Source organism: Opisthocomus hoazin, chromosome 1 (assembly GCF_030867145.1).
Source record: "Opisthocomus hoazin isolate bOpiHoa1 chromosome 1, bOpiHoa1.hap1, whole genome shotgun sequence".
NCBI classification, from domain to species: domain Eukaryota; kingdom Metazoa; phylum Chordata; class Aves; order Opisthocomiformes; family Opisthocomidae; genus Opisthocomus; species Opisthocomus hoazin.
This window is the reverse complement of record NC_134414.1, coordinates 25,024,408-25,049,799: the sequence shown is the minus strand read 5'-3', so window position 1 is coordinate 25,049,799 and position 25,392 is coordinate 25,024,408. Positions and strand designations below refer to the sequence as shown.

At 42.5% G+C, this 25,392-nt stretch overlaps 1 protein-coding gene across 11 annotated transcripts in view; it reads left to right on the top strand.

Moving 5' to 3' along the window:
• SPATA13 (spermatogenesis associated 13) overlaps nucleotides 1-25,041 on the top strand; it is a 163,141-nt gene extending 138,100 nt beyond the window's left edge. For 10 of the 11 annotated variants that reach the window (XM_075419411.1, XM_075419419.1, XM_075419391.1 and 7 more), the window contains 9 exons: nucleotides 6,535-6,671; nucleotides 7,090-7,269; nucleotides 8,343-8,528; nucleotides 11,241-11,420; nucleotides 12,055-12,287; nucleotides 14,687-14,816; nucleotides 15,384-15,756; nucleotides 19,654-19,728; nucleotides 20,983-25,041. In XM_075419411.1, the coding sequence (XP_075275526.1) occupies nucleotides 6,535-6,671; nucleotides 7,090-7,269; nucleotides 8,343-8,528; nucleotides 11,241-11,420; nucleotides 12,055-12,287; nucleotides 14,687-14,816; nucleotides 15,384-15,756; nucleotides 19,654-19,728; nucleotides 20,983-21,164 (1,676 nt within the window). In that variant the 3' untranslated portion in view covers nucleotides 21,165-25,041. Of the gene's footprint in view, nucleotides 1-4,133; nucleotides 4,337-6,534; nucleotides 6,672-7,089; nucleotides 7,270-8,342; nucleotides 8,529-11,240; nucleotides 11,421-12,054; nucleotides 12,288-14,686; nucleotides 14,817-15,383; nucleotides 15,757-19,653; nucleotides 19,729-20,982 lie in introns of those variants that run through there. The other variant, XM_075419475.1, reaches the window with a different exon arrangement.
• Nucleotides 25,042-25,392: the final 351 nt, after the last annotated feature.

The following is a 25,392-nucleotide window of genomic DNA, read 5'->3' as shown; positions in this document are numbered from 1 at the left end:
CCACTCCTGAGGTGCACGCAGAATCACACATAAGAGCTACTCGTCAAGGGTGGAATGTGTCTCATCTGATTCTATAGACTTCTAAGCTAAAATGGGTGACCTTGGCTGGCAGAAACAGGTAATTTAGGGTGCAGTGCATTGACCAAATACAGACAGATAGTGAATCTTGCCCTCTGTGTCCATAATGCACTCTGAGCCAACATCCCTACAGGGGTAAGAAGAGTAAAAAAATCCAATACAGTATGTGTTTTAATTTAAGAAAGGGAAAGGAAGTAAAAGTGAGAAGTCATTTATGTAACAAAGGCATTTAAAGAAGCAGAAAAAGGTGTTGAACGCTTGCAGGCAGCACAGAGGGTGTTCCAGGACAGTATATTAGCTGCTTAGAACAAATTCATATCACCTGTCAAAACAGAATCTGGAAACACCAGAAAAGGGTTCTGTCATTAAACACAGGGGAAAAGGATCTATATCAGAAGAAAAAAAAAAGACACCCTTCCAATTGATGAATTGTATCGAAATAGAAAAGAAAAAAACCTCTAGCAGTTTTGATGTAAAGCTACAGGAAAGCAGAAGCAATTTGCTAAACATATAAAAATTATGTCCTTTTTAAAAAATATGAGAACCCAGTAGACTACCAGAGAGTTGGTAGGTCATGAAGAGTTTATAGGACTGAGAAATAAAACCTGAGCTCAAATTAGATAAGAATCTGTCTCAAAGTGTCAGTAAAAGTTTTAGAGTAACTAAACTAATAGTAACAAATTGCCAGAACCAAGACTTCTAAAGGGATTTAAGAACGAAATTGCTACTGCCTCAGCATGGAATTTGTTCCTCAAAATTGCCTCAGTACAAGCAGGAAGGCAGTGATGGGATAGCCATTTATAAAGAAGTATCAGGAGGGGTCCAGTGAGCAGTAGACCAGCAAGCCTGATATAACAGTACATAAAATATATAAAGAATGTACTTTGGTCTTAGAAATGATAACAGAGAGTAACATCAACAGGCTGGTGGACTTTTATGATGAAGAAAAGTCCATGTGCCCTATGTAGAAAAAAGTTGTGTCCCACAAATGGGTTAGGTTTTCTGAAAAATATCACTGTGGATGTGACCAGGTAGAATTTACTTGGATCTCCAAAAGGCCTTTGACAAGATCTCTCAGAAATGGCTCTTAACAGAGAGGCCTGGGGTAAGAGGGAAGATCCTCCCACGCTTTAACAAGTGAGTAAGCACTAAGAAATGGAGAGAGGAAAGTGATTGGTGTTCTTAAGGAGAGAGTTCATGACTGGAGTCAGATGTTCAGTGTCTTCACAAATAATGTGAGAAGGGAGGTACAGAATGAAAATATGATTCTTGCTTTTGTGCTAAATTATTCACGGTAGTAAAATGAATAACGGCTTGAATGCAGTTGCAGAAGGATTTCACAATATGGAGACACAGCGCGCTGCACTGGTGGCAGGTGAATTTGGTGTTGAGAAAAGCAAGGCCGTGCACACGGAGGAACATGACCCTGGTATGCTTGCAGAAGAATGGACTTTGAGCTGGATATCGCCATTCAGGAAGAGATATTGCAATCCTAACAGATAATTAAAGTGTCGGCTCAGTGCATAGTAACAGTGAAAACAGTAAATAAAAGGGCAAGAATTTGTAGGAAGGGAAAAGAGGACAAAACAGAAAGCCCAATTGTGCCACTGGTGTGGTGTGTGGGGGCCATCTCCCTGTTCCTTTCCACCCCAGAAGGCATTTTTTACAGGGGACAATACAGAGGAAGGCAAAAGGGCAAGAAAACCTACACAGTGTCTCTGTGTGAGAAATGATTAACGTGGCTAGGGGTCTGCAACTTGGAAAAAAAGGAAGAGGGAAATACAAGTCTGACTGGCACAGGAAAAATGAACAGATAATAGTTAGTTTCCAATAATGTAAGAACTAAAGGGCACCAAATGAAATCATCAGATAGCAAGTTCAAAATAAAAGATAGTTTTCGCACCATATACAATTAAGTCGTGCAACTAATTGCTACACATCATATTTCACATCCCAAAAGTTTACAGAAGTTCAGAAAGTTGTTTGAAAAGTTCAGTTCATTAAACTCAAAGATACGACTTCTGCCCCAGGAGGGATCTGACCCTGATCTGCAGATAGCTGGAATTTGGGAAAATACATCAGAAAAATGCCATTATGTGCCTCATCTATTTTTATGTTCTTCCCTGGGCATCTGCTACTGGCTACTGTCAGAGTGCAGGGGGGGACAGGGACCTTCGGTCTGCTCCAGGGTGGAGGGTCCTGTGGTACCAGAGGGGTAGCTATAAATGGATTTTTCTGAGGCGGGTAAACTAGCTTTTAGTTTTGGTATTTTAGTATGTGCTCCCCACAGCCTTTTGGGAGGGCCCTGCGCAGTGGGTAAGCCAGCTGGGCGTGCGTTGGGAGCGGGTGGCTGTGGACTGCCCCTGCGAAGGACAGCCTGCGCCTGCACCTCCTCCTCTCCTTGGCCGATGCGGCGAGGAAACGAACCCCCAGACGAGTGCTGTGTGGTGGCTGGTTTGTGGCTGCGCAGTCGCTGGCTGTGCCCGTGCAGAGGAGGGGGAACAGACACCTCCCCCCCAGTGCTGGCAGCACCCCACGGCAGCGCAGGGCCAGTCATCTGGCAAAAGCCCACGCAGTCCGCTCCATCTGCAAAAGTCAAACTGCAAAACACGAGTGTTAGTCAGAGATCATTTTTAATGTGTCTTCTAGAAGAGCTGTGTGGGGTTTGATCTCGTTTCCTTTGGCAGTGCAGCTGGTTTTCCCCTGCGGGTAGGGGTTTGACACGGCAGAGAGCTTGTGCTCTGGCTGATTAAAAGCGTGAAGCCTTCACTTGCAGGTCCCAGGACCAGCAGCACCTCAGTGTCACTTCTGTTTGCTGGGCTGGTGTTTGTTTAATGATTCTATGATTCTATGATTTGTGCTGAGAAAAATGTGTGGGGCTGTGTATAAACATCTTATAACATGTAATAGCTTGTTCTTCCTGTGCTATCCAACAAGTGTCCTCGCAGCAAGAAATAATAGGGAAGTTTGGGGATTCAGAAGAGAATTCTTATCAGTCTCCTGTGCAGTGCAGCACAGTCTGGATTTTTGTAGGAAGACGGCACTAATACTGCAGGGCGATGTTTGGCCTTTCCTTCTTGGTCTGAGGCAGCGCTGGGGGAAACCATGTGATTTCAGTGGGTGTTGAGAGGTCTCTGCGTGCAGAAATGCCTCCAGGGTTTTGTGTATGCGTCCCTGGTGCTGGCAGCCCCCAGCTACAGGACAGGCTCAGCCATCTGCAGGTAAAGAGCGAGCTGTCAGGATCATGGAGCTTTCCAAACCGTAAATGCAGTGCCGTGTACAGGCACAGGTTGCAGCGGGCTTTGCGTTCTGCTGATGGGAGCAGCTCCTGCCTTTGCTTCCAGAGCGTGAGCTGGCCCAGCTTCACCGCAGAATGATGCAGATGGAAGGGTGGAAAATGCTGGCCCACGGGGAATGAATGAGGCTGTGCTCTGGCTGGGTCAGTCCTAGTGAAAGCTGGACTGTTTGGGTGCTTTCCTGCTTCATTCCCTATTTTCTGGAGCAGCTGAATTAAGTTTGAGTGAGAAAATGCCTCCGTCCTCCCCTTTTTTCCTGGGAGCAGTCTGCTGCAGCGTGAACGCTTCAGCTGCTTCTGCCCTAAATAATGATGCAGCGTTTGCCTGTGAAGCAAGAGAAGTTCTAATAGCCATGCAGAAAATACTTTCACTGTTTACTTCTGCTGGAATTTTAACCGGTATAACATAACAAAGACAGACCGATACTCCAAGCAGTGTTGTAATACAAGGAACTCCCGGCTCCCGTCTTTCCCTTTGAACTGCAGTCATTTGAATATAGATTGAAATCACGCTCAGCTGCTGTAATGAAAAACAAATGTACTCCTCCGGTTGCTGCGCTCCAGACGCTCGGGCTCTCTGAGCGTGGCTGGGGCCAGGCAGCCAGGTTTTCGTTTCTTTTCTGGAACTCCCTCCTCCCTAAGGGCACCCCGTGATGTCAGCGAGCCAGCGCTGGCTGATGTCAGCGAGCTGGCGGTGCAGCCGGCGGCGGAAGGCGGCGGCGAACGGGCTGTCCCGCTGCGCTGCGACCCACCGGGATCCCACCACGACCCGCCAGGAGCCCTGTGTGACCCACCGGGATCCCGCCGTGACCCACTGGGAGCCCTCTGCGACCCGCTGGGAGCCCTGTGGGGCCGGGCATCACCCGCCCGAGGTCAGACCCTCGCCTGGGGTCGAGCCTGGCGGCAGCATGGTAGCCAGGGGGGGAATGTCCCGATTTTGGAGTCTGGAGAGCCTGCAGATGGGTACGTGTGAGTAGAACACGCTCTCGCTCTTGCTCGCTATTTTTTATGGTGTTTTTAGATCGAACTGATAAACTGCGGTGGTCGGGGGGCCTGATCCTGGTCACGCTTGCGCCGTGTCAGCCACGGGAGCCTGCAGCCTGATGCTGGTGACAAAGCTGCTGGGAGATCAGAATTGGTCCCAGGCTGGCTTTTAAGTTTTTGCATCCTGTCAGTGCGAATGGGAAAGCCCACCCCTACCTCTGATATTTCTGTCTGTAAACAATGGAGTAATAGATGCAGGGTGCAAGCGACCTGATTTTCGCTTGAGCCCAACTACGGAGACAATGTAAGCTTGTTGATTTAGTACAGAATAATGAACAGTTATCAGTCCCAAAATTGCAGTCGTTTTTCATCTGGAGCCGAATGAATTAGGTTGTTTTGATGTGCCGTTGTTACTGGAACAGACCAACAGGCAGTACTGATAATACAGTGGAGATGTATAAAGGATCACTGGGATTAATTTTTTTTTGTGTTGCTTTATAATCTAAAAATTGATTTAATGAATTATTTATTTGCAGACTTTTAAAATAAAGCAGTTTCAGTAAGTTTCACAAGATGTATTTTAAAAGTTTATCAGTGCTCAGATTTATGAGTTTGTAGGTTAAAAAAAGAATCTTTTTTTTTTTTAAATAGGGATTCTGCATCCTCCCTGGTTAGGCAGACTATACTATTTATGTGAGTGTATGTTTAAAATGCTGGGTTGAATAGCCGTGGTCTGTTACATCGAGACTACGCCATATTTTTCCACTTTTAAATGAAAGAAAAATCTTCCAACATTCTTAGTGAACCTGTGCAGTAATCAGCTTTGATCTCTCTTGCAAATGAATACCCAAATGACCAAAGGTGCCAGTGATGGTGTGAGCGCCCTTAAGGAGGAGGCTGAAGTGTTTCTCCCTGTAAGGTAAATAACAGAAAGGGAGCGGTGTGCCTGCTAGTTGTGTAGGTGTGTGGAGTAAAGCCAGGAGTCATAGGAGTAATAGGAATAAATTCTTAGGGATAAATTAACGAGGACCAGAGAGTGCACTCAGGAGCTGGGCCAGTGTTCACGAACGCTTCTCGATTACTAGCTCATCCCCTGATCTTACAGCCGGCTTTCAAAGCAAACCTCCTCTGAAAGGGTCTGGCACTGAGCAGTGTGGACGTGGGTCAGTCGATGTTACTCCCGGTTCTCTCCGTCTGCTGATACAGAGATGATCACCAAAAGTATCTGCCACCCAGCCATGTCCCCCAGATGGGTTGTACAGTTCTGTGCAGTAACCGCACATTCACCGGTGCATGGTGACAGTCCAGCCAGCTCCCAGCAAGGTGGTTTCTCAGGCTGTTACTCCGTGCTCGGTCGGCCTCCCCATCCCCTCGGGCCTCCCCGCAGGTACCTGAGGGCTGCCAGAGCGGCTCCCCCGGCGGCGTGGGCTACTGGCCCCTCACACGGGAGGGTGGGTGGGCACCGAGGTGTGGGGTCGTTCCATCCCTGCAGGGGATGTGGTGATGATGTGACAATGATGTGACGGTGTGAGGGCACCCAGCCCGGGGCTGACTGTGGCCCTGCGGGCCATGGGGCTTTCTCATCTGCCCTGTGGGAAATGGCAGGGAGAGGCAGTGGCCTCAAGCTGCATAAGGGGAGGTTTAGATTGGATATTAGGAAAAATTTCTTTACTGAAAGAGTGGTCAGGCATTGGAACAGGCTGCCCAGGGAGGTGGTGGAGTCCCCATCTCTGGAGGTGTTTTAAAAACGTGTAGATGTGGCACTTCAGGACATGGTTTAGTAGGCATGGTGGTATTGGGCTGACAGTTGGTCTTGATGATCTTAGAGGTCTTTTCCAACCTATGATTCTATGATTTTATGAATCTATGATTTGGGTCCTTTGAGATTTCCTCTGGGTGAAAAATAGATAAATAATGGTTGTAGTTCTGGTTTTTGCACACAAAAAGGAGAATGTCTCAGTTTCATCAGCTGCTAAATGAGAAGATCCCAAAGAAGAGTAAAAAGTATTTAATGGTGGAAAAGCAGTTTTCCTGAGAGCGTTGCTGCCCTCCACTTCTGCTGTTATTGTTATATTTGTGACAACAAAGGCAACTTCTCAGCGATTCCTCTTGCATTGTTTTTTTTGGGGGGAATCATCAAAATGATGAAGCAAACAGCTGTTGCACCTTTGTTTCAGTTGCTGCAGATGGTGGGACTGAATCTTCGGCCTTAGTGGATGACAATGGCAGTGAGGAAGATTACAGCTACGAGGAGCTCTGCCAAGCCACCCCCAGGTACCTGCAGCCCGGAGGGGAACAGCTAGCAATTAATGAGGTAATGTCCTGGCCTTTGCATTGCTGTAATGATGGGCGGTGGGGGTGGGGTGTGGTGTTTTGCACGGGTCTGAGGTTTCATGTTAATAAAGTGCAGTGGCAGTAGTGGGCATAGCGAAGGATCCAGCAGCTGTGGTGTCCTGACTCTGGCAGGGCCCATGAGCAGGTGCCGAGGGAAGAGCAAGGTGACTGGTACTTCACTGGGAGTGTGACTCGTTAGCCTATGTAACTGCTCTGGAGTAGGACTTGAGTTGTTCTCGCTGATTAATATACGCATAGATTTCTGAAAATCCATAGTTTTATCCTGTAATAGGAGTAATCATGGGCACTCTAGTGAAGTATTTTGATCTCTTGGTGACTTATAAACAGTTCATTGTTTATCTTTTGTCCTTCACAACCTGATTTTCTTCCCATCTCAGCTGATAAGTGATGGCAGCATTGTCTATGCAGAAGCTCTCTGGGACCATGTGACTATGGATGATCAAGAGCTGGGCTTCAAAGCTGGAGATGTCATTAGAGTTCTAGAAGCTTCCAACAAAGACTGGTGGTGGGGAAGAAACGAGGACAAAGAAGCCTGGTTTCCAGCTAGCTTTGTCAGGGTGAGTAACTCTCCTGCCTTTGCACCATTGTCACGCAAGCTTCCTAGCAGAGTGCAACAGCAATGGTCATGGCATTGCATGTAAGTGAAGGGCCTGATCCTCAGCATCTTTGTATCTGAACATCAGTGGTGTAACTCCTAATGACTTCACAAGTAAAAAAGCAATAGAGATTCACACCCCAAGGTCCCTTAGCTCCTCTGACACCTTTTACTCTGGCTTCTTCCTTTCTGTGGTCCTTTTGTAACCAAAGGAATTTCTCAAGCAGAAATGAGGGCAGCAGAAAGCTCAGCCAGGAGCAATCAGTGTATACGAACAGGATGCAGCAGTTTTCATGAGGGAGTGGGGAAAGCTACGCTGAAGGGATTTCTTGGTAAAATAGGGTTTCATTTATTATTACAACATTGTGGAGGAATCTGGTTCACAGTCTGAACTCCCTAGTCAGAACTCGGCAATATTAATGACAGTATAACTCTCGAATAGTAGGAAATTGAACTGTGTTGTAGAAATTAAAGTACTTCTTGAGAGCCTGTAATGAAGCTTGGGCCACACTGTATGAAGTACTGCACAAAATGCAAGAGATGTTTCCTGCCTTTGCCCTTCCTAGATCTCCAGCCAACGCGGGCAATCAGACAGAAGTTGAAAAAGGAGGTGCTGTTATCCACATTGTACAGATGGGCAACTGGGGCAGAGGGAAACTATTTAAAAGCGTTTGAGTTGTCTGATTTTGTGATTTTTACCCATATGCTGGTTTGGCCAAAATAACACATAAATTGTTGGTAAAGGTCAGAAATAAGCTGAAGTCTGACAAATACACAGGTAACGCAACGTGGTATCTCCCAGATATTGTGAGTAGAAAGCCATGTATTTAACCAGACAGAAATCTCAACACTTTATTTGAATATGCAGTGCGTACAATGAAATAAATCCTGTTGTGGAAACCTCTCTGTAAGGTAAGAATGGGAACATTTCTGTAGCAAATCCTTTCTTAATAGTAAGAAGTTTGTAATAGTTTTACCACATCTTGTAAAAGTTTGCCGCTTTACTCTAGTTTGCTTTGTTTGTTCTGGCTGCAGCTGCGAGTTAATCAGGAAGAAGTGCCAGAAAATTGTAGCAGTATCCAGGATGAAGAACAAGATGCAGACATTAGCAAGCATCGTCAGAAAATAGCTGAAAACAAGGATCAGATGAGAACCAACGTTATACAGGAAATTATGAACACAGAACGAGTCTATATCAAGCATCTCAAGGACATCTGTGAGGTACATGCTTTAACCTGAGGGCATTCTGCTGACCTAATGTGGACAAAACATCCCATACAAGTTGAGAACTGGAGTGGTCTTTCATATCGCAGTATTCCCAATTGCACTTCTGAGGCTGTCAGTCAGACATTTCTTGTGTCCTCTTATGGTTTTCCTCTGTGCCGAATGCCACAAGGCACCACTTCCTTTTTTTAAAAAAAAACATTCCACTTTTGACATGGAAAAAGTGCTTTGCTTGTCTGACCACTATTTCCATAGTAATGAGAGAAGGAAGTCCAGTTTATTTAGATTTTTTTACCACTTGGTTTAGATAGAAAACTTTCGGTAACTTTAATAAAATCAATTACAGTTCAGGGACAAAACTTTTTGAAACTAACTTGCAAAGGGAATGTTTACTGGGTGAGATTTATTTTTTTGTTCAACAACGAGATTTTTGGTGGATGCTTAGAACCTACGAAGAAGTCTTTAAAGATGCTTTAGAACTACTTTGCTTGTTTGAACCATAAAATGTGGGAGATTTTTTGCTTTTTTTTTCAAATTTTGTTGGAGGCCCACACTTGGACAAGAAGCATCTTAAGACTTTTCTCTGAACTTTTCCTCTTCTGACCTGGACTGTGATGCATTTGACCTGTATTGGACTTGTATTTGTGGTTAGCACCTGGAAGGGTGCTAAGCAACCTAGCAAAGTATTCTTTGTACCCTTAGTTTGCTAGGTCTCTCTCTGCATTTGTAATGTTGTCATCCTTTAGTCCACCACTCAGATTCTTTCATGGACAACAAAGTAGACAATACAGCAGTATTTTTTTGTTTGTGTTGTGTGTTGTTTTTTTTAGATCAGGCCTTTTTATGCATTTTGAATAAAGAAAAAACAAAAAGACAAAAATTGGTTGCTAAATGACTAGTTTTAAAACATTAAATGTAAGTTTTGTCATTTAGATTCACTGTTTACTTAAGCTAGTAAGCTTGACTGCATGCCTAAAAGGTCAGGCAGGAATTTGTACACGCAGCTGTGTCACTACCATGGTTAGCTGAGTTCTAGGACATGACTTTCATATTTTACTGACCTATTAATTCTTAGACTGATATTAATAACAAATTTTCTCTAATACATGTGCTCTGTACCTCTTTTTTAAATCTGACATGCCTCTGAATTTAGTACAAGAGAGCAAACACACATTTTCCAAGTAGAGAAGCGATGCTCCGTGTTCAACGTGTGGGGTAGAGATGGTCTGCTTTCCTCAGAGTGAATCTGTAGGGTGGTGCAAGCAGGACATAAAGCTGAAAATATACTCAAGTAAGACTAAGCCAGAAGAGCTACTGCAGCTAATAATGCAAATTTGCAACCTCTGCACTAGAATGAATCCCTAGGGCTAGCGCAGTCAGGAACATGAAGCTGGAGTATACCCAGAAAAACATTTTACATTCAAGAAGTGCCTGCAGTTTGTACTGCAAGAGCTGCACAGGAGTTAGTTTTCCTTGTCAGAGTTATCCTCCTAATAGTAGTAAATGTGGTAGCTGGCTTGCAGCGTAGCCGCTGCACAGCCCTCGGAGCAGATGGCCGTGGAGGAGACAGGAATATTCATAACAGTGCCAGCAGTATTCAGGGTTGCTTCCTGGTAGACCTCACCGGAGCAATTGCAAGGCTTTTTACAGCTGCGTGCTCCCAAAGTGATTTGGAGGAAACCTGCCTGAAAGCAGCCAAACGGAGGAGCCCTATCATAACCAGTTAACCCCTGCCATACCAGTTAACCTTTGCACTCATCTGTAGCTGATGGGTGAGGATGACCACAGTGGCTATCCCTGGGTATCCAGCCCCTGCACTGCATCCTCCTTGCCACGCTCAGCTCTGTGGAACAGGTACCCGAGGATGTGCTGGCTGCACGTGGCAGCTGCTGCTGCTGCGTGTTTCAACCCTCAGAGGCCTCCGACCGTACCGTTGCTTCTTAGCTGCGCGAATGCCGATGCGGTCTAGTGTCGGTTACCAGTGGCAGAGCAGAGTTTGCTCCAGGGGCATATTAAAACTGGAGGACTCAGTTGTGTATCTGCTTGACACCTGATACGAATAAAGCGAACTGGACCCCTGTGATGTTCTTACAAGTAAAGAGAAAAAAACTGGAAAAGTGATTGTAGTTTTATGTGCAGTCGTGCCAATACTGCTACCTCCTGCCAATACCGTATGGATTTTACCAAACTGCAGCATTCTGAACACGTTATAATATATTCTTTAATTTGCTTCTCTCTGTTAGACTGTGCCCTATTTACTTACTGGTTAAGGAACCAGTACTTGAGCCCTGGTAGAAGTTGTCTTTATATTTATTGTTTTAGGGTTTGCTCTTATCTGCATGGAGAAGAACTGTTATGGCACAGAGAAATTGCTACGAAAAAGCGCGGCAGCTAAAGTAGTAGCGTGCATGGGGCCTTCCACCAGGCTCTCCTCCAGCTTGGTGGGCAGGCGTAACAAGGAGATGCAAGTGGGCTTTACACACCTTGCAGGTTTCCGGTTCCCCGCTTCGTTTACGGTACTGTGAGGCGGAAGTTAGACTGCAAGAATCAGTGTGCAAACGCTGCGGATGCAAATCTGAAATTGCATGTCCGCATGTGTGGGTGTGGCTGGGAAACCACGCGCCTGCCTGTAGATCACAGGGGTTTTGTTCAGGGTAGAACCTCTTTGCACATCTTCAAACTAAAGAGATTTTTTAATTTCATTTCCAGGGTTATATTCGGCAGTGTCGCAAACATACAGGAATGTTCACCACAGCTCAGTTAAGCACCATTTTTGGAAATATTGAAGATATTTACAAGTTCCAAAGGAAGTTTCTGAAGGATCTTGAGAAACAGTACAACAAAGAGGAACCTCATCTAAGTGAAATAGGGTCATGTTTTCTTCAACATGTACGTTGCAAGAATCAATTTTATTTACAAAATGAGCAAAATATGATAAGAAAATGCTAAGTTACCATGTTAAGAGAGGATTTTAGTAACAAGTGTTTATCAATACTAAGCTATGTACAGACAGCATTTTAGAACGTAAAATAATTTACAGTTGAGGAACTATTTAAATGTTTTAGATTTCTCCTCATCAAGCATGTAACTTTGTACACAGTTTTAAGTTTCCTTCTGAAAATTATAATGATCACAGATGAACCGGACTATTTGCAATGATCTCATATTGAGCAAGCAAAAACTTCCTAAAGCAAAACAATGAAAGAAAGTGGTGGGAAAAGAGGCTGTGAGTTCACGACAGACACTTGCTAAGCCTATAGCTGTTTTCCCCAAAGAAAAGTACTTCTTAAAGTGGGTCAGATCAACGGAGGCCTCTATGTCAGTGTTCTTACAAAGAAGGTGCATAGTTTTTACAGTTACAAGGTAGATTTCTGCATAGTTTCAAGGCTGGACAGCCTGGAAACAATATAGGAAATGGATTAATTAATCTAATTAGATATAATAGATGTTGCAAAAATATCTTTCCTCCTTTATAGACAAATACTTTAGTTAAAGCTTTGACTTTTTTTTTTTGTTTTAACAGCAAGAAGGCTTTGCTATTTACTCAGAGTATTGTAACAATCATCCCAGTGCCTGCATTGAACTTTCCAAACTAATGAAACAGGGCAAATATCGTCACTTCTTTGAGGCCTGTCGCCTGCTGCAGCAGATGATTGACATTGCCATCGATGGTTTTCTTCTCACGCCCGTTCAGAAAATCTGCAAATACCCTCTGCAGCTTGCAGAATTGCTCAAATACACCACTCAGGAGCACAGGTGAGAGAGTGAATAAAACAAATCTTCTAATAGTAGTAACACCTAATTACTGAAGCTTTCTGGGTGACACAACACTGAGGCTTTTGAGATCAGGAGCAAAACTCCCATTGACCACTATAGACAGGAGCTCCTTACTAGACAGGCATCTGGGAACCATCACAAATATTAACAAAAACAGTATCTGAAAATGCAACACAGGGGACTAACAGGATGCAAGACAGAATGAGGAATAAGCAAAAGAGGGAGAAGGACAGGAAGACGGTGCTGAAACAGGGAGCGATCAGAGTGAAAAAAAGCCAATGTGTCAAAGAAATGAAGGAGAAGGAAATCCACAGAAGAAAGGGGAAAGCTGTGTAAATGTTATGGACACAAGAGAAGGTAAAGAGGGCCTTAGAAAAAAGCGCAATCTGAGCAAGTTTGGAGGTAATGTTTTTTGGAAACTTGCTAGTAATGAACATTGCCTTTGTTTGCAGTAAAGTCCAGATCTTAGATTTTCGGCTAGGATAAATAAGAATTGAAGTTGCAGGTTATTAGCCTTTCTATTATATCCCTGAGCTGATTAAATCTTTGACTAAATTAAGATTTTATCTTTAAAAGTCTGCCTTTTTACGTTGTACAACTGCAAGAAAAATGTTCCGTTGTGACCCCTGTGCTCAAAGTCCAAATGTAGCCTGAGGCAGTGCTTCCATGGCCGAAGTCTGCACTTCTTTAACCTTGAGAAAACTTCTGTTGGAGACCATGAGATTTTTGCCAGTGGCAAAATATAGGGGATGTGAAGTACTGACATTCAGGTGTGAAGTGCTTCCATTCAGTTCTGTGGCTACCTGGGAAGTCCTGCAATAACAATTACTAATCTGAGTATCTCTTTCACTGCTACTAATTTTAGCAAGATTATTCTGAGAGTTATTAAACCTGCAGATGAAGTGACAGCAAGGTCTTGCCACCTTCCACCCGTAGTACCCATTTTCCTCTTCTGTGGCACAGCATCCAGAGTTGCCTGCAAGCACAGACAGGCGCCCAGCGTGCAGAGATGCTCACAAACAGGCGGGCCTACGCCTGCATGAAACCATTGTAAAGCTCCAGCCCACCGGGGTTTTTGGTAGCTTTTTTTTTGTTTTCGTAAAAAGTTTGAAGATCTGATGTGCACAGCCTGCCGTGAAGGCCATGGGTTATGCAGCAAGTGAGGAATAGCATACACACCAACAGAGAAAGAAGAAAGTGAGATAAGGAAGGGCAAGGTAGCGGTGTGGATATCATGCAGTCACCCTGTGGGACATCTCCCACGTTAGTAGGATCCTGTTATTGTTAGTCTCACTCTCTGTATACAGCGTGGCAGAAAAGAGTTTCCATAGATACAAATAGAGAGAGGAGAGTAATGCAGATGCAGAAGGGAAGCGCATCCATCAGCAGCAGCTGAAGAAGATAGGAACTGAGACTGCAGCAGACAAAAAGGACAGCAAGGCTGACCCCTTTGCAGGATTTATTTATGGCTCATGCTGTTTTCTGCCTCTGGCTCCCTTTTCTGCAAGAGGTGTTCTGATAAAGAGAGAAGGCAGCTGCTCTGCTGGGACTCTTGAGGCAAGAAATACATGTCTTTCCTTCTCTCTTCTCAGAGACTCCATTTGAGAAAGGTGCAGGAGTGATGGATGCTATTCAAAGGGGAACAAAAACCTGCTTGCAGGTTGGGGAGATTCATAAGCTTGTGGGGAGCTCAGGGAAAGAAGAAGAGGAGCAGAGTAATGGAAGAAGGACAGGAGACTTGCATTTGACCTGGAGCAGGCGGAGGGGGGTGCCCATCTTGGCTCTCACACACTTGTTCCATGAAAACAGGCCACTTTTGTCAGCATTGTCTCCTTTCATTCCTCTCTTCGGTGCCCATGTTCTTGGGTCCCTCGCTCACCCTGTTTGAGGTTGCTTTCAGTATTTTTTCTGCCCACGTAGTGTTCTCTGTTTGCATACATTGACCCAGCCGTTTGGAACAAGAAGGAGAAAATACAGTTGTGAAATGCTATTAAAGGAATGCCCTTTGCAATAAAATCCAACTAAAATCTTGCTTAAAAACTAATTCATTTGGTGAAATGTAGGTACCACTGAGGTCAATGGGAGTTCTACCATTGTTTTCAGTAGAGATGATATTGCAATTCATTAATCTACCTCCTCTGCCTCCTTCCACCAGTTCAATAATTTGCTCCTGGAGCCTAGCAGTACAGCAGCACTGAATTGTACAGACTACTAGGTGAGGTTCAGGATAGTTGAGAATCAGGTTTCTCTTATTTAAGTACTCTGAGTAGAGGGATAAATGGGTAATGTGGGCTCATACTTCAAGCACTGTGTCACAGTTTGTGATTGCTTCATATCCATCGTGTAAGTGATCTGTGAAACGTGCCTATATTTCATAGTGATTATAACAACATAAAAGCTGCATACGAAGCTATGAAGAACGTAGCGTGCCTGATCAATGAGCGGAAACGAAGACTAGAAAGCATAGACAAGATTGCGCGTTGGCAAGTCTCTATCGTAGACTGGGAGGTAAGTGGCAGCCTGTCCCTTTCCTGAGCAAAGGTACTGTGTACGGTACTGCATGTCCTCTGCAGGATATGTCTTTCTGTGTAGTAGGTAGTTTATGGTATCTACTTTTCAGCTGGTCATTGCTCGGTTAAAAGTCCAGTTGCTTCATTTGCAGTGATTCTGTTACTGATTACCTTGTTTATAAATCGGGAAGAGCAGCATGTATTAACATGGACACTTGTCTTTGAGTTGACACTGGATCGAGATGACAAAATCGATTTTTTTTATATACTAGACTTATAGAATCTCCTTTGGATTTTTGGTAGTTCTGTCAGAACATGAACCTGGTTCACTGACCTTAACAAGCTTCCTCCTGATTTGTGCAGAAATAAAGCAGAGCAGAACCACATTCATTGATTTTGCCTGTATGAGGTTATCTGCATTCTGTGACATTTTCAAATCTAATAATAAAAATACAAGAAAAATGAATGATCTTAAGACTTGATTATAAAATGACACTTATTAGGCACACAGTAAGATCTTAAAATATTATTTACTTATTACTTATATATATATTTATCTTCTTAGGGACCAGATGTGTTAGCCAGAAGCTCAGAACTGATCCACTCAGGAGAACTGACCAAAATATCAAAGCAAGGCAAAAGCCAGCAGAGGACTTTCTTCCTTTTTGACCATCAGCTTGTGTTCTGTAAGAAGGACTTACTGAGAAGGGACATATTGTATTATAAGGATCGTATTGACATGGATGAGATGGAAATTGTGGACACTGAAGATGGCAGAGACAGAGACTTTAACATTAATGTCAAGAATGCCTTTAAGATAATAAACAGAGCAACAGAAGAGATTCATTTGTTCTGTGCAAAAAAACAGGAGGATAAGAAGAGATGGATGGAGGCGTGTGAAAATGAAAGGAGAAGAGTTCGGGAAGACAAGGAAATGGGTGAGTGGAAGGATTTCCTTTTTAAAAAGTGGTAAAAACAAAAGGGAATGTTCTTGCTTTTATACTTCTTTATGCTTTGTGCAGATGTGCACTCTGCCTTCTGGGACTGGAGTCACTTTCTTACCCAACTTGACCTTTAGCTGTGTAAGTGAAGCTTGTTCAGGCGTGTTTGCCCAGTCACTGTGGGCCAAAGGTCTGGGGCAGTTAGCTATGACATCTGTGTCACAGCATAACCCATGTGGTTTCTGGTGCATTACGGAGAGGAATGAGATACGAGATATGACAAGATGCAATTCACAAAGGCCAATCAATAATAAAAATCCATCGAAAATCCTAGCACTTTTGTATGAATCATTGGCCCAAAACAGCTGTTCATAAAGGATGCTTTATTATAAAGCCGAGCAGCAAGAATTGTAGGTTATACTGTCCACGTCATGTAATGGCACCTCCTGTGTCCCGGAGACCTGTGCAGTTGCATGGTATCAGTAGTTACAGACCCAACAATAGCACGACTGAGCAGTTTACAGAGAAATGAAGCCTAACTTTGAGTGAGCAGGGAAAAAGGTAGCAGATCCTAGGATCACCTTTAGACCTGTGGGACACTCCAAGGACAGTGTCTTCTGTGTGAATGTACATTTAGGATTGGTTGGGTTTGGGGTTTTTTTTTCAATAGTTTCATGCTTCCTTTAAGATCAGTGACAAAAGCTCTAGCAAAATTTCATTGGCAAAACATACACAAAGAAGACAGAAACACTAATAAGAAAAAATAAAACTCTTCTTAATATTCCTAAAAAAGTAACGAAAATATTGATGCCTCTGTGTGTATGGACTGCATAAGAACTTTTTTTCATAACACTCTTCAGGCTGAGGCTTTGGGTGACAGCAGGTTAAAATGGGAAGTGCAGTGAAGTGGAAGATATAACTCAGTAAAATGTAAACAAGATGCCAAATCTCATATTCCATGCTCACTTAAAACCCCTGCTTAGAAGAACAGGAAGACAGGAATAACCCTTAGATTACAAATGTAATCTTTTGATCTTAGTGGCTTTCTCTTGTTTGATTCTGTTGCAAATATGGCAAAAAAGCACCTCCTCCGTATGTATTGTAGATGGTCTATAAGCTGAAGAAAATACTTTCAAGTTTAGCAATTCATATTCTAAAACCAGTTTTAACTCCTCCTCATTGCACTGTTCCCATTAACCCCACTTGTCTCAGGTCTAGAGTAAACAGTGAAGCAGTCACCACTAAGCTTTCCTCAAACTTTGCAAACATTTCAAAACCAACTTTTCCTCCTGTGCTGAACATCACGGTGTGACATTATGATCCTGTTGGGCACAACATTGATGGCTTTCACGAGCTGCTCGGTGTAGAGCGTGTTCAGCCACCTCATGCTCACAGGGATGGGTGGTGGCTGCCTTTCCTAATTCACCTAAACAGACTCTAAAATAAAGCGGATATTGCAAAAGGGTGAAGGTGATCAGAAGGTAAGAAAGCAATGCAGAGGATCTGATGATGATTGTCCAAACAATCCCTGTCACAACAAAGTTACAGAAAGCCTCCACTCCAGCATATGACAAGAACAGTAGTGTAGTCATACGGAAGGACGATATGGAATAAATCACAGGTCCTGCACTTTTCTGAGCACGACTGAGCAAAAGAAGATAAAATGTGAACAATTTCTATTCCCATCCTTTCTGAGGAGCATTCTTGAGCTCTTCAATTCTCTATATACACCTCCTCCTGCAGTGGTTGCTTTATGGAGCACCAGGAGAGTGTGTTGAGTGGGCTAAGTGCTGTATGTCAGGATGCTTTTGAGGCTCACCCTAGTTCTTGCCCTGGGCAGCAGCAGGTCTGTCTTGTGCAGGCAGTGGGGTGTAACCATTCCTGCTAAGTGACACTGCTGCAGAAATCCCCAAGCATGAGGAAACTGCAAAGGTGTAGCAGCTACAGCCCTAAATGTCATTGTTTTTTCTACTGGGACCTCACGAAAATCAATATATGATATTTGAAAGGGTAACCATTCAACAGTGGTGGCAGTGGCAGTGACAACGATGAGATTTGTCATATAGCACTAACCCTTATTTAGGGCTGGGTCACAAATTCCCATGGTGCTGAGCACAAGGATTGCAAGGGAGGGTGCATCGTGCTTCGGGCACTGTGCAATATTGTGAAGAAAGTTCAGTATAACGAGAAACTGTATTTTTGATAGTGGCACATAGGCACATGCAGTCTGTCCTGCCGTGTAACATCCAGCCTTCTGGAACTTGCTTTTCAAATGTCGCAACTCATTATTCTGACGTACCTGTTTTGGCACAGGTATCATGAACCAGAAGAAAGATGGTTGAGTTGTAATAGCTCGTGTCCATCTGGTCTTGTGAGTCACAGTGGCTTGGATACTTTCTCCATGACCCAGAAGACTGCTTCTTTTCTAAAATTTCTATTTTTTTTTGGCATAATTGAACATTTTGTTTAGCCAAAACCAGTGGAAAGACGCCAGTATTCTCAACCTCAGGTTTAAATTTATCTTGTTGATTTTGTAAGCTATCTTGCTGGACTTCACACAAAGCCTCTAATCTAACCACTCAGAGAACAAATACATAGTCTTCCAATTCAGAACTGCAAATGGCATTTTACTTCTATTTTCAAAGACACTTTAGTGCGAGTCACTGTCTCCCAAACCATATCTAGCTTTTCTTAGCTTTTATGAATATATGGGAAGAAAAGGCCACAGCCAGAAAATCCTTCTCCAGACCACTAATAGTAACCTTAAGAAAGAGGTCTGATGTCTGTTGATTAAATTGCTTTCATTTTTTTTTTATCTGTTTCCTTGTTTCTGTAAAGGAAAAAGACCCCTGCAGAATAAAATAAACTTCTGCTACCCCAAAATTATGGCTAACTGCTGTTGTATTGCAAGTTAATAAGCTGATTTGTAATAACTTCTTCATAAGTTCAGGCTAAAAAATAAAAGGGAATTTTTAAAGTATAGAGAAGTGCAGGAAGATGCAAAATGGAACGGAACCAGACACTTCATTCTGACTTTGAATCTCAACTTTTGTGCCCTTTATGTGCATAGGAGTGAAATGAGCGGCAGCACGTACACCCTGTTGTCTCCTTTTGCAAACGTAACCTATCCATGTATCTCAGCAGGGGGAAGAAACCGGAGTGCCTGTACGTGGGCTCCAGACGACACCAGTCACTGGTGTCACCTTTCACAGCAGATGTCTGGCATCTCTGTGCTCAGCATAGATCAGTCGTACACCTGTCACGTGATGGTAAAGAGCATAGGGTTGACCACATGCTACAGCATCATTTGAGTCATACAAGTATGCAAACAAGTACATGAGAAACCGGAATGAGGGATCCAGCCCCGGTCTGATGCAGCCACAACCACATCACAGCCTGCTGTGGTGTCTGGCAAATTATGTGATACTGTCTCCTCCGAGTGGAGGGAAAGATACCCAAATTCTACCACTGCAGTACCAGTGACTTGAATGTGTCACCCCAAGTTAGCTCACAGGGAGTGAAAAAAGAAACAGATTGTAGCTTTCAGAAGTGTTAATTTACACTTTTTTTTAATCTCTCGTTATCTGGACTTATCTATAAAAAGAGCTTGTTGTGTGGTTAGTTCCCCAGTGATTGCCATTTGCAGGAACTGGAAAGCAGCTTTTCCCGGTAATCTACAGGCAAATTAATGTTCCTATTGTTATCCCAGTGAAAACCTATCTTTAAATTTATATGACAATGTAAAACATACTTCTAAAAATTTTAAGTATATTGCTATTAAGATTTACTAAAAATTGTTTAAGATGTAGTTTATTTATTTATTTTAATTTAATGTGATCAAATATTAGATACAGTATTTTTGTATCGGTGCCGTAATTTACATTTTGAACATAGGAATGGAAATCTCAGAAAGCCAGAAGAAACAAGCCATGCAGAATGCCCGTAAGTCAAGGCATGGAAAAATTAAAGGTGGGTGTTAAGAATTGCTTTACATTCTTACTGTGTTCCAGTGTTCTTTATGTTAGGAAATCGCACAATCTGGCTATGGTTGAGTTCTTCAATCTTTTAAAAATTTTTCATGGTTTACATGGAGTTCAAGTAATATCCATTAACCTGTATTTTAGTATCAAATTCCAATACCTTTGTCAGCTGTCTACTAAATCAGCTCCCCAGACTCCTTCAGACAGGCAAGTCAGTATTCTGTTTGTTAGAGGAGAAACTCAAGAGGTAAGGCAAGTGGTTTATTTAATCGTGTAAGAAAGTGCATGCAGAGATTAATTAGAAATTAGAGTTACTGATTTCTTCCTTTGCTTTTACTCAAACCGCTTGTTCTTTAGCAGTTCTGTGCTTTGTTTCAAATATCCTAAAGTTCTTTCTGCAAGCCATGTGTTGCTGTATTTATGGTAACACACTCAAAAGGCTTCCTTCTGTCGTAGACTAGGAGGAAGGACGGACTAGAAACCTGTTTCTCTGGAAACAGCTTTTTTATTCCTTTTCTTTCTCAGAAAATGTGTTGTGATTTTGTCCTTTTCCATCTTAAAGACAAATTTAGGTAAATGTCTAGTGTGTTGAGATAATAAATTGAGCAAGTGGGATCAGGTTAAGTCTGAATTTAGGAGTGAAGGAGTTGATGTTAGGTAGTCATCTGCTCCCTGGGATTAATATTATTAAAGCATTTTCTCATTATCAATCATTAGATACTGTTCTGATCCTAAAATCTGTCTGGATTTTCATGGGAGCGGCTAAAAATTGTCATCAGGAGATTTGTTCAGAATGCACAAAGGTCAAAGTCTCAGAACATTAGCCTGGAAAAATATTTTCCAAATTGAAGAAACAACATTTTTGTTGGTGGCAGTATTTTACCTAGCCTTATTCTGAGAGTTGACTAAAATACGAGCATCTACTGTGTTGTCATTCCTTTGAAATACCAGAATTTACTTGTGCAAACAATATAGCCAGGCTACGTGAAACTGTTGCTTATTTTTGGTAATTCTGTAATGTTATTTTTACTTGTATTATTCTCCTCTTAAGCCAAATCAATGCAGCAATTAAAAAGTCTTGACAACAGAAAAGGTAACAGTTAGTAGTGCTTCCATTCAAGGTCATGGTAAAATTCATACTGGCTTCACCGACCACTGAATTTGTCCCGTGGTCCTGCGCTTTCCCAGTATGGGTTGCTCTGCCAGCTGACTCATACGCTTTCTTAAACTGCTCCTTTTGCAGGTGTGAGCTATAACGGCTGTCCTGTGCCTCCTCCACACCAAAGCCTGCATCCCATTCATCAGCGCCACATCACTGTGCCTACCAGCATCCCGCAGCAGCAGGTTTTTGCCCTGGCAGAACCCAAGCGGAAGCCATCCCTCTTCTGGCATACCTTCAACAAACTCACCCCCTTTAAAAAGTGAGAGGCCAAGGACCTGGAAAGGACATCGGCACGGAGGGAGACGTAGTCCAGAGAAGGACCTTGGAGATATGGTTAAGCTTACTTGAGCTCAGTGAGTCTCCAGTTTTGGAGGGGGAAACCTGGGGCTCCCTTGAGCCAGAAGTACAACCTTTGTCTAGAAGAAGAATGAAGTTCCTCAAGACTGCTCTGAAGTCGATGTTGGCAAGTGTCAGCATTGCTAATGAAGAGCAGTCTCCCTTCTGACAAAGACAGCTTGCTGTTACTCTGAAGCAGCAGTATTTGATCGCTGTTTCTTAGTTGTGATGAAGCAGTGATGGAATCATGCAGGTCATTGCAACATTTCATTTTTCTTAACCTTATATTGATGGCCAAGTTTAGGATAGGGAGGAATTTTTCCTTAGGGGTATATCAGCAAGGAATCTTAGGAGAGTTTTCTGCTTTCTTTTAGAGCATTGAGCGAGACCACCCATTACAATCAGGTGGAGACATCCCATGGGATTAACCAGCCATTGCAGGGTTTAGTGGACCCTAATCGTTCCTGTCTTATTCTGTTAAATTGCCAAACGGCAGGAGAATGTCCCGCAAGGCCTTACCATATTCCAGATTGGAACAGGGGAATTTTATTCTGTCATATAGAAACATGAACAGAGTGTGAAATGGACTATAAAGGTATGTGCATTTGTTGCACAGAAGTGGAAGCAAGAGGAGCCCAGGGCATCTCAGATTGATTACTTTCAGTCACAGCAATATACAGCATGCATGTATGCTCTTCAGTATAGAGCTTTTATATGACTTTTTGCACATTTCTTCGCCTGGGAGACACTTCTTTATATTTCCAATGTGCTTATTTCTCTGTGTGAAATGTATTTTTTAATTTTCTAATAGAGATAATGTGAATGTACAAAGTCAGAGTTGAGACAGTACGTGCTGACTGCTGGCTATGTTACGTAGTTCTCACACTTTGTATTCTTTTAGCTTGACTTAGAAAATGGATAAATGGTAATGTAAATATATTGAAGCGGTCTGGATCCATGCTTCTTGTACACAGTCAGTTGACAATGGGTTTTGACCAATTATTTCTTCACAAAGAAAGAGAAATCCTTAGTGAGAGGGACAGAGAAATTGTGTGGACCAGAAATGGATTTTTTGTCTCGAGAGTCGTCAGTCTGTGTTGGAAGAGGAGGAGCCTGACTCAATTAAGGTCAGCTCTGGCCAGCATATGCAATATGTGATTTGCATTGCTACGATTTGACCATGACATGAAGTTGATTTGGCAGAATAACTTTTAAAAAGTCGCCAAGAAGACACAGGATCTTGATATTTGCAGCACTGGTCATTTCTGCTTGATAGCTCTCATTAAGGATAAGACTGCTGGTGATATGGAAGGAAAGAAAGACTCCGTATGTTTCAGAACTGATTTGCCTTGAATGTCTTTACAATACTTTATCCCATGCTGCTGATTAGGGGCATTATCTGATGATAAGGGTAGATCCAAGGATATTCTTTGACAATGGACACAATCGGCTTTGTCATGAATCTGTAATATATGAAGAAGAAACAAGCGGCTAGAGGCCAGGCATCTTAACAGCAATGTATAAAAGCCTTATTTTAAACATGTATTTGCTCCTACTACTATTGTTACCTCTATATTTTTATTTATCGTCAGTGTTGTGAAGCCCATTAGTTGCTAGATTTTGTGATTTTATAACTTTGTGGCAACTTCTGCAAAGCCCAGGTTTGTGGTTTTGGTTTTAAATGACATCTTTTGACAACTGTACATTTCAAATGCCTTGTGTAGATAGCTCAGCAATAATGCAAAGTCTGGTGATGTTCTGCCGAATTGTTCACTGCATAGTGAACTTCATTGCTTGTGCTTTCCCATAGCGATGGAAGATGACCTGAAACAGTTAAGAACTGAAAATATGCACTGACATTTTCAGCGATCCAGCTTAAAGAAAATGCACGGGAAAGTTAGTGAAAAAAAGCTGGCTGGGTTGTAGTTTTCTTTTGATGTTTAAAACAAGCCATTTCTGTTCAGATTTTTTTAAAAGATAATTCTAAATGCTCAATTTAAACACAAGGAGCAGACTTCCAAATGCAGGCATGGATGCATGCCCTTCCCCTTAAATGAGTAACCCTTTTGTGTTTCTTACATACCCGTTTTTGTGGTGCTTGCCACGTTCAGGCCTGCAAACCAAAGTGATGCACGTACTGTGGAAGTGGAGATGATGTTTTTCATAATCACGTTTTGAAAGACTGGTTCTAGATGCAAAAAAAAATTCTGGAGTTAGATTGCAGTGCTCACCCAGAAACTTTAGCAGCTGGACCTGAAGACATGAGATCCAGACTGACATATGTGTCTTTGCTAAAACCTGCTTCTTTCGAGGGCTCAGTTCTGTGGAGTGCTGGAAAAAAAAAGAAGGTTTTAGGATGTATGTTCCAACATGTCAGTGCCCATGAAGGCTCTTCCCACGTGGTAGTGCTGGTGCCTTAGCCCTAAAAATGAAGAGAAATGTTTGCTTATGGTTTTGGATGCAGCAGTTTTTTTCTCAAAAGTGAATTTCAGAGAGATAAAAAGCAAATGTTTCATGGTGCAGGTTACTCAGGACAGTTTCACGTATAGTGTACTACATATAGACCTGGTTGTTTTACAATATTCTCTGTGTTTTTCTTTGCAATCTGACCTTGCAACAGATTAAGAGAAAATATAACAAGACTGGCCAAATTTAGACTACACCATAATCTTTTAAACAAATTATAGTTCAGTGAAAACACACAATTACATTATCCAACAATTAAGACAAATATTTACTTGGGTTCAGCCTGACTTTAGAGTCTGTGGGAAAAAGAGTTGCAAGTAAAATGTAAAAAGTTTGTATTCTAGCAACTCTTGGCTTCTTCTGATGATAAAACTTGTGTATGATCAGAAAGGTGTGATGGCAGCATCTGTTCTTTTCATCTGTTCTTCTCCTCTCACTTTTGCATGCTTCAAGTTACTATACAAAGTTCTGGGGCAACTGCTAAGCACATTTGTGCCTCCTTTAGATAAAGCACAGCCAGAGCCTTCCCGATGGCCTGCTGAGCAGATAACCTCAGACTTTATGCATGGGATGCAGTAAAATAGAATTGTCCTCAAATGTGTTCCCACTGAGTTAGGAAAATGCCAAACCATAATTGCATCCAACTCAGAGCATTTGATGTATAAAATAATAAGATTGTTTTACAAGTGGCTCTTGCCATGCTGAATTTCACATTGAGTTTTAGTGGTCAGTATAATAACAGAGTTCAAAGACAGACTACTCAAATGTTCCACATTTTAGTTGTCTTTTGAAAATAATTATAACAGAATTTTGGAGCCAAAGGTCTTTAGCCATAGCTAATGCAGTACCTTTCTTGACTGCCTTTCTGCTTCTTTTCTATATGTGTGGCATTTGTATGTAGGAGATGCCTTCTGAACGATCTCTAATTTAAAACTTTTGTTGTAAATACTAGGGATGACTTGCATATGTATTTTTTTTTGAGGAGTGTTTTGTAACATTTTGTCTTACGTGCATTGCTTTGTGCATCTTACCATCTGTGTGCTGTTACACATGTTGTAAACGAAGTGTCTTGGCTACACAGCAGACGAATGGGCTGTTGACAGCTGAAGTACAACGTATAGGACTGCAGTAGCTTGATGTGCATTTGTTCTGAAGTAATTGCATTACAAGAATTATTTACTCTTGGAACATTGTTTGTCAAATGAATCTATTTTCTGGAAATAAGTACAAACTTACATTCCCATTATTTTTCTCTTATTGTACATGTTTGAGTTAAATAACGTACAAAGCTGAAGTTCCTCAGCTGTGTCTTATAAAACTTTATTGTGCAGTTTCAAATTTGCTGTGTTTTTTTAAATTGTCTACAAAATATCCTCTGTGATGCAAAAAGGTATCAACTGTCATATTTATTTTAAAGCAAAAAATGTCACACCCTCCTCTTGGTTTTCCAGTAGCAGCTACAGTACTTCCCAGCACAAGTTCATTTTAACGACTACTAAGCCTGATTCTGCGGCTGGAGCCTTCATCATCCAGGCAGGACCCATCCTTGCTACTGTCCTGGTCATACGCATCTGCGATCACTGAGCTTCACCTTGGCCTGGCAGACAGCTCCCTCAGCACCCCTTGGAAGTAAATGCAAGTGTAGCTTCTGTATTAGTAAATCTCCTGCTAACAGAGGATGTTGACTTA